The sequence below is a fragment of the Sinohyriopsis cumingii genome, chromosome 5 (assembly GCF_028554795.1).
Source record: "Sinohyriopsis cumingii isolate HCF-2022 chromosome 5, ASM2855479v2, whole genome shotgun sequence".
NCBI lineage: Eukaryota > Metazoa > Mollusca > Bivalvia > Unionida > Unionidae > Sinohyriopsis > Sinohyriopsis cumingii.
In genome coordinates, this window is record NC_142965.1 from 109,320,780 (window position 1) to 109,337,144 (window position 16,365).

Sequence of the window (16,365 nt, forward strand, 5' to 3'; positions counted from 1 at the left end):
AGATGTTAATAACTTTTACTGATGAGAACTGCTGTCAGAAGCAGTATTTGCTTCTTTTTACAAAATTTAAAAATTGATACCTAAAGGTATATTGGCAGATCATGTAAACAGATTACACCTCACCACCACCCATTTTTTAATATTTTTATGGCATACCCAAACATTTTCTAACCTTTCCAAATGTGATAACATAAAAAATTATGCAAATCTGATTGCTTTATCTTAGAAAGCATGGATAAGAATTTTGAATACTGTAGTAGTAAATGCATTATTCCATTTGTTTGAAGCTAACAATATCCACACTAACATATTTGTCCCAAAGAAAGGTGTCCATCAAGAATATTGTCCTTTTCTCAATTTGACCTTCTTTGCAACCTTTGTAGCACATGTTCCTTGTTTCTTGTTCTTTCATAGAAATGTTTTCTGAACTAACCATGAATGTTGAACTCATTCTGCATCTGTAGAACATTCCTATTGTTGTACATTGTTCTTGCTAGTGGTCTGTGGTTGTTTTTCAAGTGTCTCTTTTCAGGATTTCCTTTATTGGTATGTACATATGAACTGGGTTAGTAGAGGGGGCTCTTGAGCATGCATTTAGTAGAACTTGCCACTTGATATTTTTCTCTCCAATTAATATTATCATCTCCAACTAACTATAGGTTTAGAACTAATCTTGCCTCCTGTGAAATTTTTCATTTCCCAATTCTCTTCTGGCCTGTGAGTTGTAGGTGTCACAAAGACTTGTCAGTTTTAAAGGTTACCAGCATTTTGAATGAGCATGCAGACTGGTCTGTTGACGGATTGTGTAGTTCTGTTGAGCTTTTGAACCCTAAGTTGATATGTGCATCATGAGGACTAGGTGTGAGATGCAAGCCTCCTTTACCCAGGTTCTTGACCTAACACATCAGCATGTGCATCATATGGGTTAGCCTAGAAAAGGAATGAGATTTTGGTTGTCCCTTTGGTTTCTCAACCAATTCCTCAGCGACATTGGCATGTGAATCCTATAACTGATCAAAGAGAGGGTATACAATTTCTGCTTGACCTTTTGATTTCTATGACTGATTCTCTCTGATGTATTGGTTGTTTATGTAGAAGGAGTTGAAGATTCTGAGAGCCCATCTATTGGAGACTGGTCAGCAGAAGTGGCCAGTGAAGAGTGCCGTCAATCTGGGTATTTGACAGATAGTGTTCTCAGTGGAGGTAGACGAGGTTATAGTCGTGGGAGGGGCTGGGGTAGGACACCCAGTGTGACACGTCGGATGTCTGGTGAGTTCTTGGAGTAATTGTGATTGCATTCAAGATTTTAAATGAGGACCTCCACCCATGCCACCCTAAGTCCCTATTTTATTTCCTGTTTATGTAGTATGGGGGAATATAGCTGCCCATTCATAATACATCTGTATGTCTGTCTCTGGGCTCACATTAACAAATTAAATTTTGTTAATTTTGTCACCAATCCTAATATATTGTTGCCAATTCCTTTTTTATTTTGCCAATTTGTGGACACAAGTTTCTCTTTCTTAATTACAGATGCATATCAGGAAATTAGTTGGGATTTTTAGATTTTTGAGCAGATGGTTCATTTCTGCATCTCATTGCCAGTGCCACTAGATTCACTAACATGAAGCAATTTGAAGAAAAAAATGTAGGCTGAAAGAGTTGATTGCTTACATTTAGGAGTGGCCCACAAAACAAGTCAAGTTTTCTCTTCCCCGTCATACACTATCTATTTTTTTTTTTAAGTGAGAAAAGCTTTTGGCAAATCCCACAATGTTTTTATGTGGAATAAATTTAATAATCTTTTAATAGTATTTTAAGTTAAAATGTTTTTAAAAATACACTTTATTTCAGTGCATGTTTCTTCTCTTCTGCACCTAAAAATAAGTTTTATAACTGAAAGCTACAAAACTATAAGATTAACTGTTTTGGGCAGAATATCAATAGTTTCATTTTAAGAATGGGGTGATGGGGATATTCATTGCCCTGACATGTTCAAGTAAATATTTAATGGATGATGGTGACTATTTCACCCATTTTGCCCCCAGTGTTGAAATTCTCTAAGTCCATCATACACCAAAGAAAAGATGGTCACCAAACATATAATTTTCTTGTTACAAACATAAATAAAATGGTCACTAGCAACAGTGGCAACTAGAATAAACCATTTGTCTATTTGCCCATTTCCATTTTCTCATAAATCTCAAACCGTGACACATAGAATTTTCAACAGTCTTTCCTTTTTATTTTACCATGGAAACAAAGCGTTGCATAAGTAGCATCAAAATTGAGTGCTTCACTATGAAATAATTGAGAGTATTGGACCATGGGGTACTTTCAGTAGAAATCATGAGATAGCAGGAATATGTCATCTCTAGATGACTTAGTTTATTCCTGCTCAGGAAGCAGTTGCTTGACAAGTAAACTGAAAATGCTAATTTTCAGGACTTCTTTTGTGTTGGATACATGATTGTTACTTATTTTGTACAGGTGGTAACAGCATGTTCTCTGTCATATCTTAGCTTGGCTTGGGCTTGGTGGATTTAGGAATGCCAAATTAAATTCATTCAAGTATTCTGGTTGGGAATTCTTGAATGTTATGATTTTGGCCATGCTTTCCATCTGCAAACAAAAAAAAATCCTCAAGTCAGAAATACTTGATATACATTTGTGAACTGTCAGGCTATTGCATTGCTTTGATAGAAACAATTTGTTTGAATAAAGAGACCAGAGGATATTTCACAATTAAAAAGAAAGTTATCAGAAATTATATTTTTGACCAGAGTTTCTACCAGCATAAAAACTAGTGACACTGCCATTTGCATGGTGTGATTGAAATCCCTCAAAAAAATGCCTGTGGCATACTATCCACTCTTCTGTTGCTAAGGAGAGTTTGCTTCAAATGACAAGGCAGTTTTCTATATTGAGCTTTTCTGTCTTTTTTTCATTGTTCAAGGCCATTTAAGCTATATAAGATGACTCTACCTGATTTTAATCATCAGAGGAAATTATTAGTGGTTACCTCCATGATAGTTTGACAGCTTTTATGCAGTATTTATGGCAATACATAATAATTTGAACAAAATGGTCATGATAAGTAATTGCCTAAACATTTTTTCTTTATTCTTTAAATAGTTTATGAATTTATTTTTCAAATAAATAGTTTATGAATTCATTTTTCAATTCTCTGTTAAGAGACAAAGAAATGAAAAGACTTGAAGCATGTATAATCAAGATTACTTATATCCAGGTGTATAATGCTACTTGAATATATTGATAATAAAGGGACATGATTACCAGTAATGTTCTTATCTTTGATTCTGTTTAATGCAGTATAACCTAAAGCCTCCAAGCCATCAGTAGTCTTAGTACTTTGATTTAATTTTTTTTTCATTTCAATTTTTGTGCTTGATTTTCATTAGCTTTATTGTGTGTTGTATATACCACGTTTCATTCAAGTTTTCCTTTCAGAATTACATACTACATTCTTTTTTTTTCCGTTATATTAATCATCACATCAATCATGTTTTCCCTTCAGATTTTGAGCATGGTAGAAATTTCCAGTTCCAAGATGATGGAAATGTTCGAGTCACTCACAGAAGTAGGTTGATAAACTTAATCCACATTTTATATAACCCCCTCACCTTAAGAAGAGAAATGCAGGGGGTTATTAGGTAATCTTGTTTATGTATGTTTGTCTGGCACACATTCGTGTTTGCACAACTAGCTGCACAGATTTTTATCAATTTCCATGAAAATTGGTAAGTATTACAGTCATCACATAAAGATGTGCATATCAACTAATTACTTGGTGCCCAAAGTTTGTTAGAATTACTGCCCTTTTTGTATTGCAGTTTCATGCAGTGTATAACACAATCTCTTACAGATTAGTGTTAGGACTGGTTGGCCTGGTGTCAGGATAATATGACTGGGTGGGACACCATGCTACATGTCTGCGGCATGATGCCCCAGTGCTAGACATCACTATAAACTGCCACATTGCAGACATCATAGCAATATGACTGAATTTTTTTTAAAGCTATGTTAAAAATCCAAGTCACACACACACACACAGAGTCACTTAGCTCAACTGATTCTAGTTTCTGATTCTAAATATTATGATTATAACCTGAAGATGCACACAATAATGTCAAATCACTGTGCAATTTTTTTGAAAAAAGTTATTGCCCATTTTGGCTTACAGTTGAATGCATTATATTGCAAAATCTTGTGAAGGCAACTGTGTTTTTCATTTTTTTTTAATGGTTTGCCATGAACCCTGGTAAAGTTATTGTCATCTTCTAGAGATACACATGTTGATCCATTACTTTCTTCCAGCAATTTTAGAATTGTTGCAGTTTTATATTGCAGGTTAATACAGTGTATGATGCAATCTCGTTAGCATAACTATTACTGCAGTTGTTGATGGATTGCCATGAAATTAGGCAAAATATTATGGTCATCATCTGAATATGTGCATATTGACAAATCACTACCTTGCCAATCTCATAAGATTGCCACTACAATAGGTACATATTATCATCACCATTTTGAAAGTGTGCATCAAATCAAATCCCTTTGCTTCTATGACTTTAAGCTTTTCCACATAAAATTAAAGTTCAGATTCAGACATAAAACTACAATATTGAACACTATTACATTTTTTATTCCTTTTCAGTAAAACCACGAGCTAGAATGTCAGAGAAAATCAGGTCATATGAAGTAAAGTCATTAAAAAGTCATTTAATGTTTCACTCTACATGATTCCCAGCATACATTGACTGATAAAACTAGCCACATGTTCAACTGAAGCATTTCAGAGTGCAGAATAGGTGTAGATATCATTACTGGTTTATTTGTTCTTTTCTGGATTTATTTCAATATTTTTTGCACATGATAGGACGTGCATGGCAGCCAGCATGTGGTGAGTGAACCTGAGAAAAACCATCGATCCGCAGGAAGTTATACTGGCAGGCTTTCTTTCCTTATGTTGGCTGAGCCCAAGATTAGAACCCATGCAGACAGCTAGAAAGAAATACATATCCATGAATATGGAAGTTTTTGTTGTTGTAGGGTTTAATGCCAATTTACAGCACAAAGTCAGCTATACATGGTGGCCAGTATAAATTGTGGAGGAAGAACCTGGGAAAACCCCAGAAAGAACCACCAACCCACAAGAAGCTACTGGCAAGCTTTCTCGCATACCCACATTGGCCAAACCTGAGACTCGAACCCATAGAGACAGGTGATATGGCAGTGATCCATAAAGGTGAGCACTTTAGACCACTCTGCCGACTATGAAAGTGAGAAACTGTCAGCTTGCATATCAGCTCTTCAACAATACACACATTGGAGAATTTTTAATATTGATTATTACTAATATTCACTTTAAGAAAGCATTGGCTAGCTTTTGTATGATCAAGATGGCTTAAGTAGTGTAGAAAGACAAATTCTGGTTTGGATCTAGTAATATGTTACAGGTATAAATGGAATAATAGAAAACACTCCTCAGTTTTTGTTCTTTTTATTCAGATACAGTGCAACCACACTGTAACGCTAATTTGGATATAACGCAGTCATGGCGTGACTCCCGAAATTTCGTATATTCATTTGCACATGAAAAAATATTTTTTGTTCAAAGTATATTATCATTATGGGAAAGAGATCGCGTATGAATTCAAATTTAATATGATCGTGGCTTGGTTCCTGCAATTTTAATTACATGTATGTGTATTTTTCTCGTACCGGGGAGAAAACAAATGCATCTTTTTTCAAGTACGAGAAATATGTGTAAAACGTTTTATCATTTTGGGGAAGAGTTCACGTATGAATTTCAATATAATATGATCATGGCATAGCTTCTGAAGTTTAACAATTTCACCAGGTTCTTGAAGTGTTATGCCAAAATAAACATCGAAAATGTTACTTGTTACTGGTCCATGAGTAAAGCCAGTAAGTCGTGCTTGTGATTGTCTTCAATTAGTTCTGTATATAATCGTTGCTCAAATGATAGCCAACATGTGTTTCTTCTTTATCTGCATACACAACCAAGCAGCAGACAATATGGTGGTTGATAAAAGATTGTCACAATTTAATAAACATAAAAAAAACAAAAGCCGCCAACATGTTTGCTGGGCTTGGCGGTGTTATTAGATGCAATCAGTTGACCAGTAAATAATGTACGCTTTATTAGCTGGAAATTAAAAGGGTATGAAATTGTACAGCTTAAAATTTTTTTAAAATAAAAGTGACTCGTGACCATTGCAAGCCTACTGCACTTAGTTCTCGGGGTTTTACTTGGGTATGATGTTTGTTTATGAACTCGTTATTAATTTCCTATTTTTTTTAAAAATATTTTACCATTATGGAAAAGCAAGTTTACAAACGCAAGCCGTATTCTGCACTTTGCGCAATGATTAGTATATTAGTTTACACACGTTTCTTTCGATATTCACAAAATCTGAAGTAAAAGTTATATGCACGCCAAAAGCATGTTTATTGGTAATTATTCTTGCTGTAGTCGTTCAAACGAAAAGGCGTACAAGCATTAATTATTGGAAATTTGCCGTGGATAAATGTACATGGAAACGCATATGAGAAAATTTTAGCAGTATGAAATTTAAAAAGACACCGTTCATAGACCCTGGAACATAATGAACTGTACACGTACTTCGTCTTTCTTAACCTAATTTTGCTGTTAATTTTTCCTATTGAATTCAGACACATAATCACGTGTGACAAAATTAATGAATAGTTTAAATATGTATGCAATATTTGCAATGGAATTACATATTTTATGGATTAATTTCAAGCCCCAACAGTACGATATCAGACGGCAAGTAAACGGTGTTGATACTCTGTTCATGCTGTATATTAGACATTGAATGCAGACACAATAATCTGGGAAAAAATTAATAAACATGATAAATCTATGTGCAATATTTCAGTGGAATTACATGCATTATAGATGGACTGAATGCCACGACGGCTTGATATTAAATGGTGTTGATACCCTATTCATCATATACATTAGACATGAATACAGATATATGTGCCAATGAGTTGTTCTCTGAAAAAAGTAAAATACTGTAAAAGCCTGCATTAATGTGACCCTGATATTAACGTGATCCAATTTTTTTGACCCCAATTATCGCGTTATAGCGGGGTTCCACTATTTTCAATTAACAGTTGTGGGGTTGGCAGTTTAAACCAACAATTGTTGGGCAATTTTGGCATTAGGCAACCTTAATTAATATGATAGAATCATCACTGTTTATTAAGATGATGTTGATATACCTTCAGATGTGACTACTGTTACTACAAAATTAGAACAGCTTTTAAACGACTTGCCCAAAACTGCTGAATAGAATTTGACCAAACTTGACAGGTAGCATCTTGCTATGAAGACCTATCAAGTTTGTTTAAATGATGCCGACCTGACACAAAATACAGCCAGCATTATTTATATATAAAAAAACAGGAAAACTTTTAGATTACTTCTCCAGACCTACTGAATATGATTTGATCAGACTTGATTGAAAGTATCCTAGCATGAACACCTTTCAGGTTCTCCAGACTTTTCTTTTCACTCAACAGCTTCAGTACATGTATAAATTTGCATTCACACAAGAAGAGTGGTATCAGGGCCACTTGAGCCTCTTGTTGTTAGTGTTTCTGTTTATTTTGTGTTGAAGCTGAATTCTTGTAAACACAACTAGTCCCGCATATTTTTATGGGTCACTGTCAAACTTGGTACACATTTTGTCATCATCTGATGATGCGCATATTAATAAATCAGTGTTTCTATGATTTCTCTTAGAGCTAATGATCTTGTTTGATCTGGAGCTGGATGTAGGATATAATAGTATTGTTACATAATTAGTCTCAATTCTCAGTGAATCAACATGAAACCGTCTACTTGTTTGTTTTTTCATTATCTGAAGATGTTCATTCAACAAATCACTTCACAGTTTTTTTTTTGTTGTTAGTTTCCATTTTGGTCTGGCAACCTAATGCAGCATAAGACAGAGTTTTGTGAATGAAACTTGTTGTGCAGTTTTTTTTTATATGGACTGCTGCGAAATATTGCAAATATTATGGCCCTCATCTAAAGATACGTATAATGACCAATCATAATGCTTCATTCCTTTTGTAAGAGTTATTTCCCTTGTTTTACTTGGGCTAGATGCAGTGTGTGACTGAATTTCATGATAGCAAGTACTCACCAGATTTGAGCAAATTACTTTAAAACTTTGCAGATATTATGATCATGATGAAAATAAATGCATGTTGATCAGTCATTTTACATGTACTTGCATTATTTTAATACGAGTTGTGACCTTATTTTTACTTTAGTTTCAGCTTCATTAAGGGGTAGGGGTGGGATGCAGGAGAAAGGTTGTATTTACATGAGCAGATTGTTCATCATTCCTTTATGGACTACTCAGTGCTTTTATTTGGCTGGGGTTCAATTTTGGCCATATTACCCCTATTAAAGCAAACAGCAGAGCAGGTCGGTTTTATCTGGTTTTACGTGTGACCTTTAGCTTTTAGGAATTTCTTCCCCCTAAGCATATGGTATGTTATCTACTTGCTGTTACTAAGAATAGCTTCTGTTTCTAAGACAAAGGTACTTTCTGTATTTAGCTTTTTTATTTTTAACTTTGAAAGGCCAGTGAAGATATGTAATGGGGTTTGTCACAAATTTTTATCATAAGAGGAAATTATTAGTGGTTACATACCTTGATATCCTTTGTTGAACTTCAAAAAATAACAGATCATTTCAAAATATATTTGAAAGATAATTGATGTAATATTTTTTCTCAAAATATTAATCTTTTCATCAATTCTCTGCTTAGAGATAATCAGAGGAAGAAATTATAATTAAATCTACCTGTAATTAGAGGGCTATTTAATATTTTCTTATAATCATAAAAAGAAGCGTTATTAGCATTTTCAAAGTTATGCTCATCTATTTTGATACTGTAAATTTAATGTAGTATTGTACATTGAAGCCATCTTTATTCTCATTATATTGCTTTTATGTCAGCCATATTCAAACATCAGAATTGTGTACTGTTGAAGTATGAGATTTTTTAATGTCTGCCTTAAGTATGTTAATTTGTGCAAAACATTTCATCCATTTAGAGATTACTGCTAAATCAAAAGCATATCTGCTGATACAACAGTTGATATATTTTTGAGATCCAATTAGAAGAATCATACATGGCTGCAAAGATATTGGAATCATCCTACAAAAATGACATAATTTTCAAAAATTATGTATCTTACAAGTAATTCAGATACTTTATACTAACATTTGATCTGAAGAAATACAGCTCTCACCCATTATGATGTATTTTGATATAATGTGATTTGGGATGTAACAGTATTACTACAGACCCTTTTACTAAAATCATACCAATGTATAAAAATAAGGTTTGAAAGGAAACAAGGAGAAACTTAGACTTGTATCTTCATTTCACTTTCAAAACCGCATTATTTTAAAAATAATTATAATGCCTGCTATACCATGGCCCTGTATATTATGCTATTCTCAATATATCATGATTCCATATATAATAATGGAATCCTACTACCATGTTATAATGACGGAGAGCTGTATCGGAAAGCTGCCTGTGAAAACTGAAAGGATGATGTGGATGGCTGCATCGATTTATCTATATAATTAGTATTATAATTTTTCTAAATTGGTTCTTAGCTCAGAACTTTTTAAAACTATGCATTGAGATTGTATATCTGCTTTGAATGATGCATGCCCATAGCACATGCTTTTTACACCATTTTAACAATGTACAATCACATAATCTCTAGGATCTTAACAATCATAACATAGAAAGTGATGATTATTTGTAACAGTGTTGATATGATATTCCTGAGAGGATTCTCAGCCCATGTGCCACCTGGAAAAGGCTGTTATTGATACCTAGTCATCAGTGATGTAAACTATATACATTCCAGATGTTGCAGAATTATTATGAGATTTCAGATAAAATTCAGCATTCTTGAGAAATTCTACCCTTGTCAGTTTTTTGGAATATCTTGTGGAGTGGGGGGAGGGGGTCTTTCCAAGGACACAACTTAAAGGGTATAACATCAGATCGGAACATCATCTTTTTTTCATTACATGCTATTAAGATAGTTTGAGACTCTTGAAAACGAATTTTTTTCATTCAAAAATGGCAATAGCTTTAATAAATGTATAAATGCACATATTTCATCATGGCTGAAATGTTATTTTTGATATTATAAGGATCTATTCTTTGCAAATTCATTAGAATTAGAAAACTTGCCAATCTGGTAAGTGTCCCTACATCTATTTCCAAGTCTTGTCCGAAAGAGGGAAGCAATTCTTACAGTGGAAATACTGCTTCCTTTTATCCATCAAACTAATGTTTCAAAGCTATAGACTCATACAGAGACTTCATCAATACATGCATTGGAAATGCCTCTTTGTCCATCAAACTCGTGTGTCAAAAATGTAGACTTGTACAAAAATTTCATCAGTGCATGCAATGGAAGTACTTCTTTCTTTGCCCATCAAACTAATGAATCAAAATTACAGACTGATAGCAAACTTCATTGTATCCAGCTTAAAAGCAGACTACACTCAATTGAATTGGATGAAAAAATTGGCAGCAGAAAATAGACAACCATGTATTTAAAAAATCTTAGAAAAATTCAGATTTATTATCGTTGTTTAAAGTGGAAATTTTGTATGCTTTAGGGAATGTAAGAATGTACACAAAATAATATACACATGCAACCTAATAACAGGTATGCATTGGCTCTTACAAGGAAAGTCATTTGGGAAGTTTAGTCCATTAATATTGAAATAGTGAACATAATGCAGACTCTTTCCAACACATGCTACATTTCCTGATACGTATGCTGATGGGTTGAAATATCAGATCCATGAACTTATTTCATCATGCCCCTGCATGATTTTTTTTTTCTCCAGAATTATCAGGCATAATGAGTTTTTGTTCCATGATCAGACATACTTCTGCTAATATATAATTGTTATGCTAGGTTTGTTCCATATTTTTCTAGGAGCCTATGATTCTGAGAGAGGTGGAGATCGGAACGATCCACGATCCCGAAGAAGAATGACAGATGATGATGATACTGTGCTCGACAATGCTAGTGTCAATAGTCAGGAACAAGGTAATTTACAGACTGCTGAAATATTGAATATTTTTGTTAACACATGACAGTTAAGGAAAAAGATCAATATTTGTTTAACTTAAGAACATCTCTGTTATGTAGTCATTTTCATTTTGAATGCATCTGCAGTAAAAATTATGTTCACATATACTTATTTTCACTTTTTTGGCCCCATGCATGTAAAAATGTGGCAAAGATACATACTTAGGGTACAGTAAAACTGCACAAAAATGGATATAACAAATTTCTGATGCAACAAAGCAAATTTGCATGCCTGATTAAGAGCAATGAATATAGCAAATCAGGGGTGCCATGAAGTACTGTCTATACTTGCTTGTAAGTCAAGCCCAGCTGCAGACTGCACAGACCCAGATCTGCCAGCACATTATGCTCCACCAGATCTTGGTCTCTGCAGTTTGTGAGAAGTAATGAGTAGAACAAAGAATACAGACGCCAACCTGCCATCATATTATGTAACAGCAGATCAAAGTCTTTGTTGATTGCAGTTTGACTCCTCTTCTAAATGAGTATAGATGGTAACTTTGGAGTCTGTAAAGACTTTATAAACGAGGTTTACATGGATCGAAACTAAATATTGGTATTTTGTAGACTTGAGACTATTTGTTTTCATGGGCATCCATGTCCTAATGACACATTTCTTGTTGTTTTATGCCCCCACTGTGATGGAGAAAAGTGGGCATATTGCTTTAGTGTTGCATTTTGGATGCAGGAAAAGAAGTTTTTGTGCTTTTGTTCTTCAAAATTATGATAAACATTAAGCTACTAATTGTGCCGAAAGTCACATATGATTTGTGCACATTGTACTTGATATGAGGTGCAGTTAGACTCGTATTTATTGGGTTTTTGCATGCATGTTGCTCAGGAAATTCCATCTTGTATATGCAATCAAAGATAAGCAACTCACGTCAGCAATGTGATTTATAACATATATGGTTTATAAGTAGCAATTAGAGGGGTTCTGAAAACCCAGCAGTGTGATTGGATAAAGCAAATCCCAGTTATACCAGACACTCACAATTGAACCTGTTGTCTGCATGCAGAAAAATATCAGAGAATCAGAGTTAAATTTTGCAATTTTCAGAAGACATCATAAAGAACAATTTCAGATATTCTAACTCTTTCCAAGGATGTCATTTATTTTTTGCCAAGTCAGGCCTCTGAATGGGAATGAAGGTTGTGATTCGTAAGTAGCAGAGACTGTACTGTGATTGAAAAAGTGAAGTATGAACATGTGTTGAAAGCAGAATGGGCCGAAACTTGACCATTCTTATCAAAATGACTAAGGAATGGTGTGTGATGGACGTGTCAAGAATAACAAAAAATAATGAATTTGCAACCAGATGTGCAAATTGCTTTAAGTAGTACTGTTGAAGTTAAGTACTACAGAAGATTGTGTTTGTAAGTAAGCAAGTGATAAAGTGTATAAGATCACAGATGGGCATTGCATATTGATGAATTTTAGTCAGTATTTTTTTCCCTAAGTTGCAAGACTGTCTGGTCCACTTATATGTAGGTTTTGTCCACTTTCAGTGAATTCATTTTGGGATTTTGCCCCATTTTGAAAAATCCTAAAAGCAACACTGCTGTTTTTTTAACGTCTTAAATCATTTTGGACTGATAGCACAACAGTTATAAAACTTAGAGCCGTGAAGTTTTATACACTTTGTTATGGTTATAGTTGGACAGATGCTTTAATTTTCAAGCCATTACATAAATTTTCTTTACTGCTCTGGTGGTTAGAGGGTCCGCCTTGGATGCATGAGGTCATGGGGTCGATCCCCGGCCGAGTCAAACCAGAGACTTACAAAAATGGTACTAACAGCTGCCTCGCTTGGCGCTCAGCATTAAGAGGTTAGTGTTAGTACTGGTCGGCCTGGTGTCAAGACAATGTGAAGGGTGGGACATCATGTTACATCTTTGTGATGTAACCATTGTGAAAATTGTTATCCCTGCTTCCCATAAACATATTTCTTACGATATCTAGTTGGTATATTATTAAATTGATCTGACCTCCAACATGAGCAACCATAGTTTGTACAGTCTTTAAAAAAATCTTTTCAAAATGGTTACTGTGAAACTTAACATATTTTAAACACATTAGATTAATCCTAGAAATGTTATTGAATTGGTCAAAAAAGTCCTTGAATTTTACCCCAAACTGCTTAAATTTATTTCAGGGAATGTGAAACATTGAAATTAAATGTACCATTTTTTAAATTTAAAGACTTACAAATGTAAGCCAAACAGTAATTTTAAAAATGGTCTAAAAAATACAATGGGATTAATATGGATGGATTGAATGACACGTAATACTGGTAGTTGCCAATTAGAATAGTGTCCCCTTGCTGTTGTGACATACCAGTCACATTGCAAATCAGATGTGCCCCCAAGGGTTTTGCAATCGTGTGATTTGCACAGTTTTTTGTTAAAAATTCATGCACTTGGAAACCAATGATGTGTGATGCCGCCCACAAATTAATATTAAGTTGCATGTATGAAAATGTACTCTGTGCAGTATACAGTTTTATGCAGTCGTTCACTCAGAGCTTGTTGCAACACAAGTCAGACCAGTAAAAATATTGTAGCACTGGTTCAACATGTAATTTTTCATAACCGTTTACACATTTACTTACGATTGACATGTATGGTTGTTAAAGTAAATTTGATTGGCAAATTGGGCCCAGTAACAAGCCTTCTGTTGTAGTTTGTACCTTGCATCAAGGAAGTTTTACAAATATGCATTTATAATATGGGCTATCTAGAAGAACCAAATTGGCTGATACCCAGAGTGGTTCGACTTTAGATGAGGATTTCATTCGGCAAATACAGGGGAGTCATGATAATGATGGCAAGTGATTTTTAACGCTAGGAAGTGTTTCATATTATTGGAGCTGGGGAAGTGTTATAAATGGAGATACCAGTGAGTGATTTTGAACATGAAATGGCATTAAATACAAGTCCAGTGTACCTGGATAGACAAAAACAGACGGTATGCCTGGTTAACCCACATTTTAGCAATATTTTTAAATTAAATGCAGAAAAGGCCAACAGACAATTCAAATTAAAGCTAGAGTGCACCTTTTTCATTTCTTTTCTAATCACAATTTATCCCTGTGGGATTTTATGCTACAAAACCATATATCCCTAGCATAAAGGTTATGATAAATCTAATAAATAGGAATCTAAAATTGAAATTAAGAAGCAAAGATATTTATTTGGATCAGAATACCTCAGAACAAGTAAACTATGTCTTTAATGGATTTAAAGAACTAATACAGCATTATAGAACAGTAAATGCGACATTGTAGTCAGTAGAGTGCAAGTTCAAGCAAGTTAAACTTTGGCAGAACTTACATTAGTGAAAAATCTTATATTGGAGCAGAAGTATTCAAACAACATTACATTTGAGCTGTAGTAAATAGTACATAAAGAACAGTTTTCAGACTTGTTCTATCTGGCTATATATATATATATATATATATATATATATATATATATATATATATATATATATATATATATATATATATATATATGTGTGTGTGTGTGTGTGTATCTCTTCTGCCAGCAGACTCTGAAAGAGGGTTCTCAGTGCAGAAAAATATTCATACACTGTTAAGGAAAAGAAACAACAATCAGCAGCTTATTCAGTAGGGTGGAGAAATAAGAAAGAAAGAGATAATGAAATGTTAAATAAAAATTGAACTTTGGCCGTTTCTTCCTCCCTCTCATTCTTATTCTACTTCCCCCTTATTTTTGTGACAAGGTTGGAGATCCCCACTTATGATAAAATCCTGTGAGCTTCTCTGCATTGCAAATGGATGACAAATTTAGTAAGAAATGTGACCCGAGTTGCATCGAACTGTGTTGCAATTCAAAAAGAGTGTGTTACCCACGTTCTTAATGCTAAATACTTACTGCAGGCCTTTTGAGACCTTGAAAACTCATTTAAAACTGTCTCTTCTGGTCTGTAAGAACCACATCACCATGGTGGTCATGAAAATCTTATCATTTGTCTTCAAAATTTTGCTTTCATCGTACTTTTACTTGCACTCAAGATCAAGGTTATAGCTCGGTTTTGTCAGTTTCCATCTTACTTTCCCGTCCACTTTATAATTTTTATAGCCTTGTTAGATTCTAGGATAATCTCAGCATGCGAGGCAGGTGACACAATATTCTCTGAACTTGCCTATTATTTTAAAAAAAGAGTTAATGTAATAAACAGTATAGCTGTTCCCGAATTACAGTGATGTTGATATTCTCCAAAATGGCTGCTTTGAAGAGCTGGTCATATTGATGTGGGGATTTCACTACAATTTATCACAATATACAGATAGACATGTCTTCCAAAATCTTCTTGTCACCTTCTCTTGCCTGAATGTTGATATTGTCATGCGATTTTCACTAAAGCACTTCTTACAGTATTGAATTGGGGCCCAGAGTGGCCGAGTGGTCTAAAGCGCTGTCTGTTATGGATCACTGCCATCTCACCTCTGTCTGCGTAGGTTCTCGGATTCAGCCAATGTGGGTATGTGAAAAAGCTTGCCAGTAGCTTCTCAAGGGTCGGTGGTTCTTTCCGGGGATTTCCCGGGTTCTTCCTCCACCATTAATACTGGCCGCCATGTATAGCTATCGTGTGCTGAAAAATGGCGTTAAACCCTACAACAACAACAACAACAATATTGAATTGGTCCTGAATAAAAATGAAACAGATCTGATCACCCACATATGTGCACTTTCATGAAGGAGTTTTGAAACCAAAACTAATTAACCTTGGCATCAAGTATTAGGTGATAGCTTGCACTTTTGTTTTTCAAGGAACTTGTGTACACTGTGACTGGAACATATATAGTGTACATGAATTTTGACCAGACTTTGTATGTTATTATCTTCTGCATCAAGGTAAAAGATTTAGACTTGTGTTTTAATTGTTCTGGCTTATGAGCAACAAACAGGTATGAGTTTGTTGTTATCACTGAAACAGTTTGTGGATACATCTGAAATATATTTGGAACGATACCACTTTATTTCATTTATTTTATTAGTGTATGGTGTATCTTCATATTGTCTGAGACAAATTCATTGATCTTCTATCCATTATATCAGGTTGAAGGTCAAAGGCCATGATAACAAAATTTACTGCACATTCTAGTATCT

General features: G+C 34.4%; 1 protein-coding gene across 7 annotated transcripts in view; it reads left to right on the forward strand.

Annotated features, from left to right (window-relative positions):
* LOC149799969 (RNA-binding protein FXR1-like) overlaps window positions 1-16,365 on the forward strand; it is a 135,736-nt gene that overhangs the window by 106,711 nt on the left and 12,660 nt on the right. For 4 of the 7 annotated variants that reach the window (XM_089959484.1, XM_089959485.1, XM_089959481.1 and 1 more), the window contains 3 exons: window positions 1,096-1,269; window positions 3,539-3,601; window positions 11,074-11,187. In XM_089959484.1, coding sequence (XP_089815610.1) covers window positions 1,096-1,269; window positions 3,539-3,601; window positions 11,074-11,187 — 351 coding nt within the window. The remainder of the gene's footprint in view (window positions 1-1,095; window positions 1,270-3,538; window positions 3,602-11,073; window positions 11,188-16,365) is intronic. The other 3 variants (XM_089959486.1, XM_089959487.1, XM_089959489.1) reach the window with 3 other exon arrangements.